This window comes from Oncorhynchus gorbuscha, unplaced genomic scaffold (assembly GCF_021184085.1).
Source record: "Oncorhynchus gorbuscha isolate QuinsamMale2020 ecotype Even-year unplaced genomic scaffold, OgorEven_v1.0 Un_scaffold_687, whole genome shotgun sequence".
NCBI classification, from domain to species: domain Eukaryota; kingdom Metazoa; phylum Chordata; class Actinopteri; order Salmoniformes; family Salmonidae; genus Oncorhynchus; species Oncorhynchus gorbuscha.
Window position 1 is genome coordinate 197,992 of NW_025745763.1, and position 17,009 is coordinate 215,000.

The following is a 17,009-nucleotide window of genomic DNA, read 5'->3' on the forward strand; positions in this document are numbered from 1 at the left end:
CTCCTGTTGTGTCCTCTTCTAGGCCAGTGATCCCTCTTTCTCCTGTTCCTCTTCTAGGCCAGTGATCCCTCTCTCTCCTGGTGTGTCCTCTTCTAGGCCAGTGATCCCTCTCTCCTGTTGTGTCCTCTTCTAGGCCAGTGATCCCTCTCTCTCCTGTTCCTCTTCTAGGCCAGTGATCCCTCTCTCTCCTGTTCCTCTTCTAGGCCAGTGATCCCTCTCTCTCCTGTTCCTCTTCTAGGCCAGTGATCCCTCTCTCTCCTGTTCCTCTTCTAGGCCAGTGATCCCTCTCTCTCCTGTTCCTCTTCTAGGCCAGTGATCCCTCTCTCTCCTGTTCCTCTTCTAGGCCAGTGATCCCTCTCTCTCCTGTTCCTCTTCTAGGCCAGTGATCCCTCTCTCTCCTGTTCCTCTTCTAGGCCAGTGATCCCTCTCTCTCCTGTTGTGTCCTCTTCTAGGCCAGTGATCCCTCTCTCTCCTGTTGTGTCCTCTTCTAGGCCAGTGATCCCTCTTTCTCCTGTTGTGTCCTCTTCTAGGCCAGTGATCCCTCTCTCTCCTGGTGTGTCCTCTTCTAGGCCAGTGATCCCTCTCTCTCCTGTTCCTCTTCTAGGCCAGTGATCCCTCTCTCTCCTGTTCCTCTTCTAGGCCAGTGATCCCTCTCTCTCCTGTTCCTCTTCTAGGCCAGTGATCCCTCTCTCTCCTGTTCCTCTTCTAGGCCAGTGATCCCTCTCTCTCCTGTTCCTCTTCTAGGCCAGTGATCCCTCTCTCTCCTGGTGTGTCCTCTTCTAGGCCAGTGATCCCTCTCTCTCCTGGTGTGTCCTCTTCTAGGCCAGTGATCCCTCTCTCTCCTGGTGTGTCCTCTTCTAGGCCAGTGATCCCTCTGTCTCCTGGTGTGTCCTCTTCTAGGCCAGTGATCCCTCTCTCTCCTGGTGTGTCCTCTTCTAGGCCAGTGATCCCTCTCTCTCCTGGTGTGTCCTCTTCTAGGCCAGTGATCCCTCTCTCTCCTGTTCCTCTTCTAGGCCAGTGATCCCTCTCTCTCCTGTGGTGTCCTCTTCTAGGCCAGTGATCCCTCTCTCTCCTGTTCCTCTTCTAGGCCAGTGATCCCTCTCTCTCCTGTTGTGTCCTCTTCTAGGCCAGTGATCCCTCTCTCTCCTGTTCCTCTTCTAGGCCAGTGATCCCTCTCTCTCCTGTTGTGTCCTCTTCTAGGCCAGTGATCTTCTAGGCCAGTGATCTCTCTCCTGTTATGTCCTCTTCTAGGCCAGTGATCCCTCTCTCTCCTGTTCCTCTTCTAGGCCAGTGATCCCTCTCTCTCCTGTTCCTCTTCTCGGCCAGTGATCCCTGTCTCTCCTGTCCTTTCCTCTTCTTGTGTTACTGAGGCTTGAATGGTGACCTCATGGGTAAATTACTGCCAGCCCAGGCACATTCTGTAGTGGTGGTACCCAGGTCTGGCAAACAACACAAACATGACAGTCCCACCAGCTGACATGACATCCAACCCCCCGTCAGAGCCTCAGGGAAGAGCATTGACACCCCCAGCAGCTCCATCAGTCACCCCGTGGTGGCATGACAACCCACAACACCCAACCCCCCGTCAGAGCCTCAGGGAAGAGCATTGACACCCCCAGCAGCTCCATCAGTCACCCCGTGGTGGCATGACACCCCCAGCAGCTCCACCAGTCACCCCGTGGTGACATGACACCCCCAGCAGCTCCATCAGTCACCCTGTGGTGGAACGACACCCACAGCAGCTCCATCAGTCACCCCGTGGTGGAACGACACCCCCAGCAGCTCCATCAGTCACCCCGTGGTGGAACGACACCCCCAGCAGCTCCATCAGTCACCCCGTGGTGACATGAAGCAGCTCCACAGTCCCCCAGCAGCTCCATCAGTCACCCCGTGGTGGAACGACACCCCCAGCAGCTCCATCAGTCACCCCGTGGTGGCATGACACCCCCAGCAGCTCCATCAGTCACCCCGTGGTGGAACGACACCCCCAGCAGCTCCATCAGTCACCCCGTGGTGGCATGACACCCCCAGCAGCTCCATCAGTCACCCCGTGGTGGAACGACACCTCCAGCAGCTCCATCAGTCACCCCGTGGTGGAACGACACCCCAGCAGCTCCATCAGTCACCCCGTGGTGGAACGACACCCCCAGCAGCTCCATCAGTCATCCCGTGGCAGCGTTTCTTTATTAGTGGGAGAGTGCCACTTCTGACAAGCTGCTGCTGAAATAGCTGCCATCTCTGAGACGTGTGGTCACGCTGTAACATGGGAGGATCACTGGACACACACTGGCTATAATAGTGATCAGTGGACAAACAACGGGACATCACACAGAGAGACGGACCAGAGGACTCTACAGAGAGACAGACCAGAGGACTCTACAGAGACACAGAGAGACAGACCAGAGGACTCTACAGAGACACAGAGAGACAGACCAGAGGACTCTACAGAGACACAGAGGACTCTACAGAGACAGACCAGAGGACTCTACAGAGACACAGAGAGACAGACCAGAGGACTCTACAGAGACACAGAGAGACAGACCAGAGGACTCTACAGAGACACAGAGAGACAGACCAGAGGACTCTACAGAGAGACAGAGAGACAGACCAGAGGACTCTACAGAGACACAGAAGGCTTCAGCCTACCAGACCAGGCCTCAGGTCAGTGCATCTGACTGCCTTGACTAGGACAGTAGCTTATAGTAGGACAATACTGGAACAAATGCAAATAACATATTCTATTTGAATTAGTCTTAAATTAGTAGTACTAATAGACAATGAGTATTGTGTGAGAAGGTTTAATGTGACTGAGTGTGGAGGTGTTGGCATGGTAACTAACTATTAGTGTTTAACTGTGAATTGACCAACTGTGTGTGTGTGTGTGTGTGTGTGTGTGTGTGTGTGTGTGTGTGTGTGTGTGTGTGTGTGTGTGTGTGTGTGTGTGTGTGTGTGTGTGTGTGTGTGTGTGTGTGTGTGTGTGTGTGTGTGTGTGTGTGTGTGTGTGTGTTTAACTATGTATTTGCTAACTGGGGAGTATGTGTGTGTGTAAAGTTTACTGCAATATGTAAACTGTAGTAACTGTGTAGTAACTGTGTAGTAACTGTGTAGTAACTGTGTAGTAACTGTGTATTAACTGTACCTGTGTGTGTAGTAACTGTGTAGTAACTGTACCTGTGTGTAGTAACTGTGTATTAACTGTGTAGTAACTGTGTATTAACTGTACCTGTGTGTGTAGTAACTGTGTAGTAACTGTACCTGTGTGTGTAGTAACTGTGTCCTTCCTGTCCAGGATGGACCATATTGTTAAGTTTGAAGGGATTCCCATGTCTAAGGTAAGTGTAGTAACTGGCTCCTTCCTGTCCAGGATGGACCATATTGTTAAGTTTGAAGGGATTCCCATGTCTAAGGTAAGTGTAGTAACTGGCTCCTTCCTGTCCAGGATGGACCATATTGTTAAGTTTGAAGGGATTCCCATGTCTAAGGTAAGTGTAGTAACTGGCTCCTTCAAAGACATGTGCATCTCAGGATGGACCATATTGTTCAGTTTCAAGACAAACTGGGAACTCTGGAAAAAATCTCAGACTGGGACAAATCATTTAAGGTCCAAGTGTATTAACTGGAACTCTGGAAAAAACACTGTTCCCCTCAAAGTTCCACTGGGAATGGACCACTGTCATCCAACTCGGAATTCCAACTGGGAATTGAAAACCCATGTCATCTCAAAGTTCCAAGTGTAGTAACTGTCATCCCACCTTAACAAAGACATGTGCATCTCACTGGGAACAGGAAAACACACTGGTTCTCAAAGTTCCCTGGGTTCTTGTCACACTCAAAGACTGGGAACTCAGGAAAAACACACTGCCTTCAAAGACAAACTGGGAACTCTGGAAAAAATGAGCTCAAAGACTGGGAACAGGAAAAAAACTGTCATTTACCAACTGGGAACTCAGAAAAACACACTGTCATCCCACTCAAAGTTCCAACTGGGAACTCTGGAAAAAACACTGTCATCCCACTCAAAGTTCCAACTGGGAACTCTGAAAACACACTGTCATCCAACTCGGAATTCCAACTGGGAACTCTGAAAAACACACTGTCATCCCACTCAAAGTTCCAACTGGGAACTCAGGAAAAACACACTGTCATCCCACTCAAAGTTCCAACTGGGAACTCTGAAAACACACTGTCATCCCACTCAAAGTTCCAACTGGGAACTCTGAAAACACACTGTCATCCCACTCAAAGTTCCAACTGGGAACTCTGAAAACACACTGTCATCCCACTCAAAGTTCCAACTGGGAACTCATGAAAAACACACTGTCATCCCACTCAAAGTTCCAACTGGGAACTCTGAAAACACACTGTCATCCCACTCAAAGTTCCAACTGGGAACTCTGAAAACACACTGTCATCCCACTCAAAGTTCCAACTGGGAACTCTGAAAACACACTGTCATCCCACTCAAAGTTCCAACTGGGAACTCTGAAAACACACTGTCATCCCACTCAAAGTTCCAACTGGGAACTCAAGCCTCTTTCTAAAGCACAAACTTTCCGACCTGAAGATCACTGAAGTCATGATTTGACCTTGCATTTGAGTTTCCTGTTTTAAACGCAGCAAGATGAGTTTCTGAGTTGGTTTCCCGTTCAAAATCATTTTTCCAAGTAAGAGCTCATTTTTTAGAGTCACGAGATTCCAGGTCCCAGCTGTTTTGAATGTGACAGATGTCATCCCAGTGAGGGGGATGTGATGATGTCATTCTGTAGTCCATGAGAGGGATGTGATGATGTCATTCTGTAGTCCATGAGAGGGATGTGATGATGTCATTCTGTAGTCCATGAGAGGGATGTGATGATGTCATTCTGTAGTCCATGGGAGGGATGTGATGATGTCATTATGTAGTCCATGAGAGGGATGTGATGATGTCATTCTGTAGTCCATGAGAGGGATGTGATGATGTCATTCTGTAGTCCATGAGAGGGATGTGATGATGTCATGCTGTAGTCCATGAGAGGGATGTGATGATGTCATTCTGTAGTCCATGGGAGGGATGTGATGATAGTCCATCGGATGTGATGATGTCATTCTGTAGTCCATGGGAGGGATGTGATGATGTCATTATGTAGTCCATGAGACGGATGTGATGAGGTCATTCTGTAGTCCATGAGAGGGATGTGATGATGTCATTCTGTAGTCCATGAGAGGGATGTGTAAGGAGGAGGACTATGCGTTCCTGGGAGAGAAGGGGAAAAGCCACAAGGAGACAGACACGCTGGGCGAAGACTGGAAGGAAGACAAAGTGGAGAGGGTGAGTATATACCTCTATCTCTCTAGGAGAGGGTGGATATCTACCTCTCTCTCTCTAGGAGAGGGTGGATATCTACCTCTATCTCTCTAGGAGAGGGTGAATATCTACCTCTATCTCTCTAGGAGAGGGTGGATATCTACCTCTCTCTCTCTAGGAGAGGATGGATATCTACCTCTATCTCTCTAGGAGAGGGTGAATTTATACCTCTATCTCTCTAGGAGAGGGTGGATATCTACCTCTATCTCTCTAGGAGAGGGTGGATATCTACCTCTATCTCTCTAGGAGAGGATGGATATCTACCTCTATCTCTCTCTCTAGGGGAGGGTGGATATCTACCTCTATCTCTCTAGGAGAGGGTGGATATCTACCTCTATCTCTCTAGGAGAGGGTGAATATCTACCTCTCTCTCTCTAGGAGAGGGTGAATATCTACCTCTCTCTCTCTAGGAGAGGGTGGACATCTACCTCTACCTGTCTCTCTCTAGGAGAGGATGGATATCTACCTCTATCTCTCCAGGAGAGGGTGGATATCTACCTGATATGATTATTTTCTCTGGCCCTTTGTGATTTTACTGGTTCATAACTGCAGCAGTGCGATGTAACTTCCTATGGTTGCCAGGTGCGGCGGCGTCGGGAGCGAGTGCAGCAGGAGCAGAACAGAATCCGAGACGAGGAAGAGAGTAGGAAGGTAACACACACAGTGAGCCTTTTAATAACCTCACATCCCTCAACACTACCATGAAGCCAGGCTGCAGTAACTGAAGGTGCTTTGCGTCGTAGCGATGGTCGTTCAGCACGGTTCACTGTGAGACTCTGTTCCTCAACCAAACACACCGACGCGGGGCTGGAGCTGCTGCCTCACAGCAGACACTCACACACGCTGCGAGCTGAGAGCAGTCTACTCACTAACAGGCTGTGTCTGTGCATAGGTGCATGTGAAACAAGCATGCTGTTGTGGTTGCTTCCGCTGTGTCTCTGCATCGCTGGCTGTCCACATCACTGGCTTTATACATCACTGGCTGTCCACATCGCTGGCTGTCCACATCACTGACTGTCCACATCACTGGCTGTCCACATCACTGGCTGTCCACATAATTGGCTGTCCACATCACTGGCTGTCCACATCACTAGCTGTCCACATCACTAGCTGTCCACATCACTGGCTTTATACATCACTGGCTGTCCACATCACTGGCTGTCCACATCAATGACTGTCCAAGTCACTGACTGTCCACATCACTGGCTGTCCACATCACTGGCTGTCCACATCACTAGCTGTCCACATCACTGACTTTATACATCACTGGCTGTCCACATCACTGGCTTTATACATCACTGGCTGTCCACATCACTGACTGTCCACATCACTGGCTGTCCACATCACTGGCTTTATACATCACTGGCTGTCCACATCACTGACTGTCCACATCACTGGCTTTATACATCACTGGCTGTCCACATCACTAGCTCTCTGCATCACTAGCTGTCCACATCACTGGCTTTATACATCACTGGCTGTCCACATCACTGACTGTCCACATCACTGGCTTTATACATCACTGGCTGTCCACATCACTAGCTCTCTGCATCACTAGCTGTCCACATCACTGACTGTCCACATCACTGGCTGTCCACATCACTGACTGTCCCCATCACTGGCTTTATACATCACTGGCTGTCCACATCACTGGCTGTCCACATCACTGGCTTTATACATCACTGGCTGTCCACATCACTGACTGTCCACATCACTGGCTTTATACATCACTGGCTGTCCACATCACTAGCTCTCTGCATCACTAGCTGTCCACATCACTGGCTTTATACATCACTGGCTGTCCACATCACTGACTGTCCACATCACTGGCTTTATACATCACTGGCTGTCCACATCACTAGCTGTCTGCATCACTAGCTGTCCACATCACTAGACTGTCCACATCACTGGCTGTCCACATCACTGACTGTCCCCATCACTGGCTTTATACATCACTGGCTGTCCACATCACTGGCTGTCCACATCACTGGCTTTATACATCACTGGCTGTCCACATCACTGACTGTCCACATCACTGGCTGTCCACATCACTGGCTGTCCACATCACTGACTGTCCACATCACAAGCTGTCCACATCACTGGCTGTCCACATCACTGACTGTCCACATCACTGACTGTCCACATCACTGACTGTCCACATCACTGACTGTCCACATCACTGGCTGTCCACATCACTGGCTGTCCACATCACTGACTGTCCACATCACTGGCTGTCCACATCACTGACTGTCCACATCACTGACTGTCCACATCACTGACTGTCCACATCACTGGCTGTCCACATCACTGACTGTCCACATCACTGGCTGTCCACATCACTGACTGTCCACATCACTGGCTGTCCACATCACTGGCTGTCCACATCACTGACTGTCCACATCACTGGCTGTCCACATCACTGGCTGTCCACATCACTGGCTGTCCACATCACTGGCTGTCCACATCACTAGCTGTCCACATCACTGGCTGTCCACATCACTGGCTGTCCACATCACTGACTGTCCACATCACTGGCTGCCTGCAACCACATGTATCAACAAACTGATGGAGCTTCATACTTACACAAGTCACACAGTGTGTGTTTGTTTCATTTACAGCCATTCTCATCTATCAACCATAGACACCTAAATACAACAAGCCACTTCAATAGCCTGGCTCACACCACACCCTGCCTGTAGAGCTTGCTTGCCTGCCTGCCTGCCTGCCTGCCTGCCTGCCTGCCTGCCTGCCTGCCTGCCTGCCTGCCTGCCTGCCTGCCTGCCTGCCTGCCTGCCTGCCTGCCTGTCTGCCTGTCTGCCTGCCTGTCTGTCTGCCTGTCTGTCTGTCTGTGTTGTTGACGAGGTGCCAAAACATGTTTGGAGAGATTACAAGGTAGGAGCGTTTCTGATTGAACAGTTTCCAGATGTAGAACTCTATCTGTGCAGCAGCCACACACACACACAGGAAACAGTATCCCGGCGGGCTCTGCTGAGGCATGTAACTGTCAGGGGTCAGGGTTTAGAGGTCAGGGGTCAGACCAAGCCCTTTCCATCAAGAGGGAAGAGAGGAGTAACATGCCTCTGTGTGTGTGTGTGTGTGTGTGTGTGTGTGTGTGTGTGTGTGTGTGTGTGTGTGTGTGTGTGTGTGTGTGTGTGTGTGTGTGTGTGTGTGTGTGTGTGTGTGTGTGTGTGTGTGTGTGTGTGTGTGTGTGTGTGTGTGTGTGTGTGTGTGTGTGTGTGTCAGGAAAAGGAGCAGCTGTGGCGTCACCATGTAGCAGAGTTGGCTTCCACTCAGGAACAAAGACTCAGAGAAAGACTGGCACGACTCCGTCGCTTCAGGGTAACACACACACACACACACACACACACACACACACACACACACACACACACACACACACACACACACACACACACACACACACACACACACACACACACACACACACACACACACACACACACACACACACACACACACACACAACGGCTCGCTCACACACACCTATTCATTCCTAGAGGTTGACATCATGTCAAATAAATTTGAACCTTTGCAGGTGATCGAAAGCTGTGAGGAGAACATGGACATACCTCAGGTTAACATCAAAGGACAGCTTTAGGAGATCTAGAAACACATCTAATGTTTCAAACATGAACATTGAGGACCTACGTATCAGAACCCGACCTACAGGGTACAAAGACTGATACCATTTATCCATACTGTGGTTCAGGAAGTGGAAGGGACATTGAGGGTTTATGTACCAAAGACTGGTACCATTTATCCATACTGTGGTTCAGGAGTAGCAGGGACATTGAGGAAGTACCAAAGGATACCATTTATCCAACTGTGGGACAGGGACATTGAGGGTTTATGTACCAAAGACTGATACCATTTATCCATACTGTGGTTCAGGAAGTGGAAGGGACATTGAGGGTTTATGTACCAAAGACTGGTACCATTTATCCATACTGTGGTTCAGGAGTAGCAGGGACATTGAGGGTTTATGTACCAAAGACTGATACCATTTATCCATACTGTGGTTCAGGAGTAGCAGGGACATTGAGGGCTAATGTACCAAAGACTGGTACCATTTATCCATACTGTGGTTCAGGAGTAGCAGGGACATTGAGGGCTAATGTACCAAAGACTGATACCATTTATCCATACTGTGGTTCAGGAGTAGCAGGGACATTGAGGGCTAATGTACCAAAGACTGGTACCATTTATCCATACTGTGGTTCAGGAGTAGCAGGGACATTGAGGGCTAATGTACCAAAGACTGGTACCATTTATCCATACTGTGGTTCAGGAGTAGCAGGGACATTGAGGGCTAATGTACCAAAGACTGGTACCATTTATCCATACTGTGGTTCAGGAGTAGCAGGGACATTGAGGGCTAATGTACCAAAGACTGGTACCATTTATCCATACTGTGGTTCAGGAGTAGCAGGGACATTGAGGGCTAATGTACCAAAGACTGGTACCATTTATCCATACTGTGGTTCAGGAGTAGCAGGGACATTGAGGGCTAATGTACCAAAGACTGGTACCATTTATCCATACTGTGGTTCAGGAGTAGCAGGGACATTGAGGGCTAATGTACCAAAGACTGGTACCATTTATCCATACTGTGGTTCAGGAGTAGCAGGGACATTGAGGGTTTATGTACCAAAGACTGGTACCATTTATCCATACTGTGGTTCAGGAGTAGCAGGGACATTGAGGGCTAATGTACCAAAGACTGGTACCATTTATCCATACTGTGGTTCAGGAGTAGCAGGGACATTGAGGGCTAATGTACCAAAGACTGATACCATTTATCCATACTGTGGTTCAGGAGTAGCAGGGACATTGAGGGCTAATGTACCAAAGACTGTACCATTTATCCATACTGTGGTTCAGGAGTAGCAGGGACATTGAGGGTTTATGTACCAAAGACTGATACCATTTATCCACACTGTGGTTCAGGAGTAGCAGGGACATTGAGGGTTTATGTACCAAAGACTGGTACCATTTATCCATACTGTGGTTCAGGAGTAGCAGGGACATTGAGGGCTAATGTACCAAAGACTGGTACCATTTATCCATACTGTGGTTCAGGAGTAGCAGGGACATTGAGGGCTAATGTACCAAAGACTGGTACCATTTATCCATACTGTGGTTCAGGAGTAGCAGGGACATTGAGGGTTTATGTACCAAAGACTGGTACCATTTATCCATACTGTGGTTCAGGAGTAGCAGGGACATTGAGGGTTTATGTACCAAAGACTGATACCATTTATCCATACTGTGGTTCAGGAGTAGCAGGGACATTGAGGGCTAATGTACCAAAGACTGGTACCATTTATCCATACTGTGGTTCAGGAGTAGCAGGGACATTGAGGGCTAATGTACCAAAGACTGGTACCATTTATCCATACTGTGGTTCAGGAGTAGCAGGGACATTGAGGGCTAATGTACCAAAGACTGGTACCATTTATCCATACTGTGGTTCAGGAGTAGCAGGGACATTGAGGGCTAATGTACCAAAGACTGGTACCATTTATCCATACTGTGGTTCAGGAGTAGCAGGGACATTGAGGGTTTATGTACCAAAGACTGGTACCATTTATCCATACTGTGGTTCAGGAGTAGCAGGGACATTGAGGGTTTATGTACCAAAGACTGATACCATTTATCCATACTGTGGTTCAGGAGTAGCAGGGACATTGAGGGCTAATGTACCAAAGACTGGTACCATTTATCCATACTGTGGTTCAGGAGTAGCAGGGACATTGAGGGCTAATGTACCAAAGACTGGTACCATTTATCCATACTGTGGTTCAGGAGTAGCAGGGACATTGAGGGTTTATGTACCAAAGACTGATACCATTTATCCATACTGTGGTTCAGGAGTAGCAGGGACATTGAGGGCTAATGTACCAAAGACTGGTACCATTTATCCATACTGTGGTTCAGGAGTAGCAGGGACATTGAGGGCTAATGTACCAAAGACTGGTACCATTTATCCATACTGTGGTTCAGGAGTAGCAGGGACATTGAGGGCTAATGTACCAAAGACTGGTACCATTTATCCATACTGTGGTTCAGGAGTAGCAGGGACATTGAGGGTTTATGTACCAAAGACTGATACCATTTATCCATACTGTGGTTCAGGAGTAGCAGGGACATTGAGGGCTAATGTACCAAAGACTGGTACCATTTATCCATACTGTGGTTCAGGAGTAGCAGGGACATTGAGGGCTAATGTACCAAAGACTGGTACCATTTATCCATACTGTGGTTCAGGAGTAGCAGGGACATTGAGGGCTAATGTACCAAAGACTGGTACCATTTATCCATACTGTGGTTCAGGAGTAGCAGGGACATTGAGGGTTTATGTACCAAAGACTGATACCATTTATCCATACTGTGGTTCAGGAAGTGGAAGGGACATTGAGGGTTTATGTACCAAAGACTGGTACCATTTATCCATACTGTGGTTCAGGAGTAGCAGGGACATTGAGGGTTTATGTACCAAAGACTGATACCATTTATCCATACTGTGGTTCAGGAGTAGCAGGGACATTGAGGGTTTATGTACCAAAGACTGATACCATTTATCCATACTGTGGTTCAGGAGTAGCAGGGACATTGAGGGTTTATGTACCAAAGACTGATACCATTTATCCATACTGTGGTTCAGGAGTAGCAGGGACATTGAGGGTTTATGTACCAAAGACTGATACCATTTATCCATACTGTGGTTCAGGAGTAGCAGGGACATTGAGGGCTAATGTACCAAAGACTGATACCATTTATCCATACTGTGGTTCAGGAGTAGCAGGGACATTGAGGGCTAATGTACCAAAGACTGATACCATTTATCCATACTGTGGTTCAGGAGTAGCGGGGACATTGAGGGCTAATGTACCAAAGACTGATACCATTTATCCATACTGTGGTTCAGGAGTAGCAGGGACATTGAGGGTTTATGTAACAAAGACTGATACCATTTATCCATACTGTGGTTCAGGAGTAGCAGGGACATTGAGGGTTTATGTACCAAAGACTGATACCATTTATCCACACTGTGGTTCAGGAGTAGCAGGGACATTGAGGGTTTATGTACCAAAGACTGGTACCATGTATCCATACTGTGGTTCAGGAGTAGCAGGGACATTGAGGGCTAATGTACCAAAGACTGGTACCATTTATCCATACTGTGGTTCAGGAGTAGCAGGGACATTGAGGGTTTATGTACCAAAGACTGGTACCATTTATCCATACTGTGGTTCAGGAGTAGCAGGGACATTGAGGGCTAATGTACCAAAGACTGGTACCATTTATCCATACTGTGGTTCAGGAGTAGCAGGGACATTGAGGGCTAATGTACCAAAGACTGGTACCATTTATCCATACTGTGGTTCAGGAGTAGCAGGGACATTGAGGGTTTATGTACCAAAGACTGATACCATTTATCCATACTGTGGTTCAGGAGTAGCAGGGACATTGAGGGCTAATGTACCAAAGACTGGTACCATTTATCCATACTGTGGTTCAGGAGTAGCAGGGACATTGAGGGCTAATGTACCAAAGACTGGTACCATTTATCCATACTGTGGTTCAGGAGTAGCAGGGACATTGAGGGCTAATGTACCAAAGACTGGTACCATTTATCCATACTGTGGTTCAGGAGTAGCAGGGACATTGAGGGTTTATGTACCAAAGACTGATACCATTTATCCATACTGTGGTTCAGGAGTAGCAGGGACATTGAGGGCTAATGTACCAAAGACTGGTACCATTTATCCATACTGTGGTTCAGGAGTAGCAGGGACATTGAGGGCTAATGTACCAAAGACTGGTACCATTTATCCATACTGTGGTTCAGGAGTAGCAGGGACATTGAGGGCTAATGTACCAAAGACTGGTACCATTTATCCATACTGTGGTTCAGGAGTAGCAGGGACATTGAGGGTTTATGTACCAAAGACTGATACCATTTATCCATACTGTGGTTCAGGAGTAGCAGGGACATTGAGGGTTTATGTACCAAAGACTGATACCATTTATCCATACTGTGGTTCAGGAGTAGCAGGGACATTGAGGGTTTATGTACCAAAGACTGATACCATTTATCCATACTGTGGTTCAGGAGTAGCAGGGACATTGAGGGTTTATGTACCAAAGACTGATACCATTTATCCATACTGTGGTTCAGGAGTAGCAGGGACATTGAGGGTTTATGTACCAAAGACTGATACCATTTATCCATACTGTGGTTCAGGAGTAGCAGGGACATTGAGGGTTTATGTACCAAAGACTGATACCATTTATCCATACTGTGGTTCAGGAGTAGCAGGGACATTGAGGGCTAATGTACCAAAGACTGATACCATTTATCCATACTGTGGTTCAGGAGTAGCAGGGACATTGAGGGCTAATGTACCAAAGACTGGTACCATTTATCCATACTGTGGTTCAGGAGTAGCAGGGACATTGAGGGCTAATGTACCAAAGACTGATACCATTTATCCATACTGTGGTTCAGGAGTAGCAGGGACATTGAGGGTTTATGTACCAAAGACTGATACCATTTATCCATACTGTGGTTCAGGAGTAGCAGGGACATTGAGGGTTTATGTACCAAAGACTGATACCATTTATCCACACTGTGGTTCAGGAGTAGCAGGGACATTGAGGGTTTATGTACCAAAGACTGGTACCATTTATCCATACTGTGGTTCAGGAGTAGCAGGGACATTGAGGGCTAATGTACCAAAGACTGGTACCATTTATCCATACTGTGGTTCAGGAGTAGCAGGGACATTGAGGGCTAATGTACCAAAGACTGGTACCATTTATCCATACTGTGGTTCAGGAGTAGCAGGGACATTGAGGGTTGATGTACCAAAGACTGGTACCATTTATCCATACTGTGGTTCAGGAGTAGCAGGGACATTGAGGGTTTATGTACCAAAGACTGATACCATTTATCCATACTGTGGTTCAGGAGTAGCAGGGACATTGAGGGCTAATGTACCAAAGACTGGTACCATTTATCCATACTGTGGTTCAGGAGTAGCAGGGACATTGAGGGCTAATGTACCAAAGACTGGTACCATTTATCCATACTGTGGTTCAGGAGTAGCAGGGACATTGAGGGCTAATGTACCAAAGACTGGTACCATTTATCCATACTGTGGTTCAGGAGTAGCAGGGACATTGAGGGCTAATGTATCAAAGACTGGTACCATTTATCCATACTGTGGTTCAGGAGTAGCAGGGACATTGAGGGTTTATGTACCAAAGACTGGTACCATTTATCCATACTGTGGTTCAGGAGTAGCAGGGACATTGAGGGTTTATGTACCAAAGACTGATACCATTTATCCATACTGTGGTTCAGGAGTAGCAGGGACATTGAGGGTTTATGTACCAAAGACTGATACCATTTATCCATACTGTGGTTCAGGAGTAGCAGGGACATTGAGGGCTAATGTACCAAAGACTGGTACCATTTATCCATACTGTGGTTCAGGAGTAGCAGGGACATTGAGGGTTTATGTACCAAAGACTGGTACCATTTATCCATACTGTGGTTCAGGAGTAGCAGGGACATTGAGGGCTAATGTACCAAAGACTGGTACCATTTATCCATACTGTGGTTCAGGAGTAGCAGGGACATTGAGGGTTTATGTACCAAAGACTGATACCATTTATCCATACTGTGGTTCAGGAGTAGCAGGGACATTGAGGGTTTATGTACCAAAGACTGGTACCATTTATCCATACTGTGGTTCAGGAGTAGCAGGGACATTGAGGGCTAATGTACCAAAGACTGGTACCATTTATCCATACTGTGGTTCAGGAGTAGCAGGGACATTGAGGGCTAATGTACCAAAGACTGGTACCATTTATCCATACTGTGGTTCAGGAGTAGCAGGGGCATTGAGGGTTTATGTACCAAAGACTGATACCATTTATCCATACTGTGGTTCAGGAGTAGCAGGGACATTGAGGGTTTATGTACCAAAGACTGATACCATTTATCCATACAGGTTCAGGAGTAGCAGGGACATTGAGGGTTTATGTACCAAAGACTGATACCATTTATCCATACTGTGGTTCAGGAGTAGCAGGGACATTGAGGGTTTATGTACCAAAGACTGATACCATTTATCCATACTGTGGTTCAGGAGTAGCAGGGACATTGAGGGTTTATGTACCAAAGACTGATACCATTTATCCATACTGTGGTTCAGGAGTAGCAGGGACATTGAGGGTTTATGTACCAAAGACTGATACCATTTATCCATACTGTGGTTCAGGAGTAGCAGGGACATTGAGGGCTAATGTACCAAAGACTGATACCATTTATCCATACTGTGGTTCAGGAGTAGCAGGGACATTGAGGGCTAATGTACCAAAGACTGATACCATTTATCCATACTGTGGTTCAGGAGTAGCAGGGATTTGTCACCATTAGATTCACTGAAGTGATGTGATGATGTCTCTCTCCCTGCAGGACTTCCAGAGGAGTGTGCTAGCAGAGGAGATGTCCCTCCAGACAGACTCTGAGTCCAGCCAAGCCCTAGACCAGCTGCTTACCAGGATCTAGACAACATAGACCTGCAGGAAAGACCCATTTCACAACCAGTTCACAGACTACCTGTCCCTTCTAATCAGTATATATATCTATTGTCATCTCTCTCCACTGGTCTGCTGTTCAGTCTACAGAGTGATCTAGACTGTATAGATCTATAGTCATCTCTCTCCACTTGTCTGCTGTTCAGTCTACAGAGTGATCTAGACTGTATAGATCTATAGTCATCTCTCTCCACTTGTCTGCTGTTCAGTCTACAGAGTGATCTAGACTGTATAGATCTATAGTCATCTCTCTCCACTTGTCTGCTGTTCAGTCTACAGAGTGATCTAGACTGTATAGATCTATAGTCATCTCTCCACTTGTCTGCTGTTCAGTCTACAGAGTGATCTAGACTGTATAGATCTATAGTCATCTCTCTGTATTAGTAATAGGAGCTGTATTAGTCATAGGAGCTGTATTAGTAGTAGATGGACCCTGGGCTGGGGGAGGGGGGAGGGATCCAGGTCTGATGGACCCTGGGCTGGGGGAGGGGGGGGTGAATCCAGGTCTGATGGACCCTGGGCTGGGGAGGGGGATCCAGGTCTGATGGACCCTGGGCTGGGGGGGGGGAGGGATCCAGGTCTGATGGACCCTGGGCTGGGGGAGGGTGATCCAGGTCTGATGGACCCTGGGCTGGGGGAGGGGGTGAATCCAGGTCTGATGGACCCTGGGCTGGGGGAGGGGGATCCAGGTCTGATGGACCCTGGGCTGGGGGAGGGGGATCCAGGTCTGATGGACCCTGGGCTGGGGGAGGGGGGGTGAATCCAGGTCTGATGGACCCTGGGCTGGGGGAGGGGGATCCAGGTCTGATGGACCCTGGGCTGGGGGAGGGGGATCCAGGTCTGATGGACCCTGGGCTGGGGGAGGGGGATCCAGGTCTGATGGACCCTGGGCTGGGGGAAGGGGATCCAGGTCTGATGGACCCTGGGCTGGGGGAGGGGGATCCAGGTCTGATGGACCCTGGGCTGGGGGAGGGATCCAGGTCTGATGGACCCTGGGCTGGGGGAGGGATCCAGGTCTGATGGACCCTGGGCT

The 17,009-nt window shown here is 48.1% G+C and overlaps 1 protein-coding gene across 1 annotated transcript; it reads left to right on the forward strand.

Annotated features, from left to right (window-relative positions):
* Nucleotides 1-5,160: 5,160 nt before the first annotated feature.
* LOC124019800 (golgin subfamily A member 6-like protein 22) lies at nucleotides 5,161-16,137 on the forward strand. The gene is made up of 4 exons (XM_046335227.1): nucleotides 5,161-5,308; nucleotides 5,927-5,995; nucleotides 8,588-8,683; nucleotides 15,855-16,137. The coding sequence occupies exons 1-4, from the start codon at nucleotides 5,198-5,200 to the stop codon at nucleotides 15,945-15,947; spliced, it is 369 nt and encodes a 122-aa protein (XP_046191183.1). The 5' UTR covers nucleotides 5,161-5,197; the 3' UTR covers nucleotides 15,948-16,137.
* The last annotated feature ends 872 nt before the right edge of the window (nucleotides 16,138-17,009 follow it).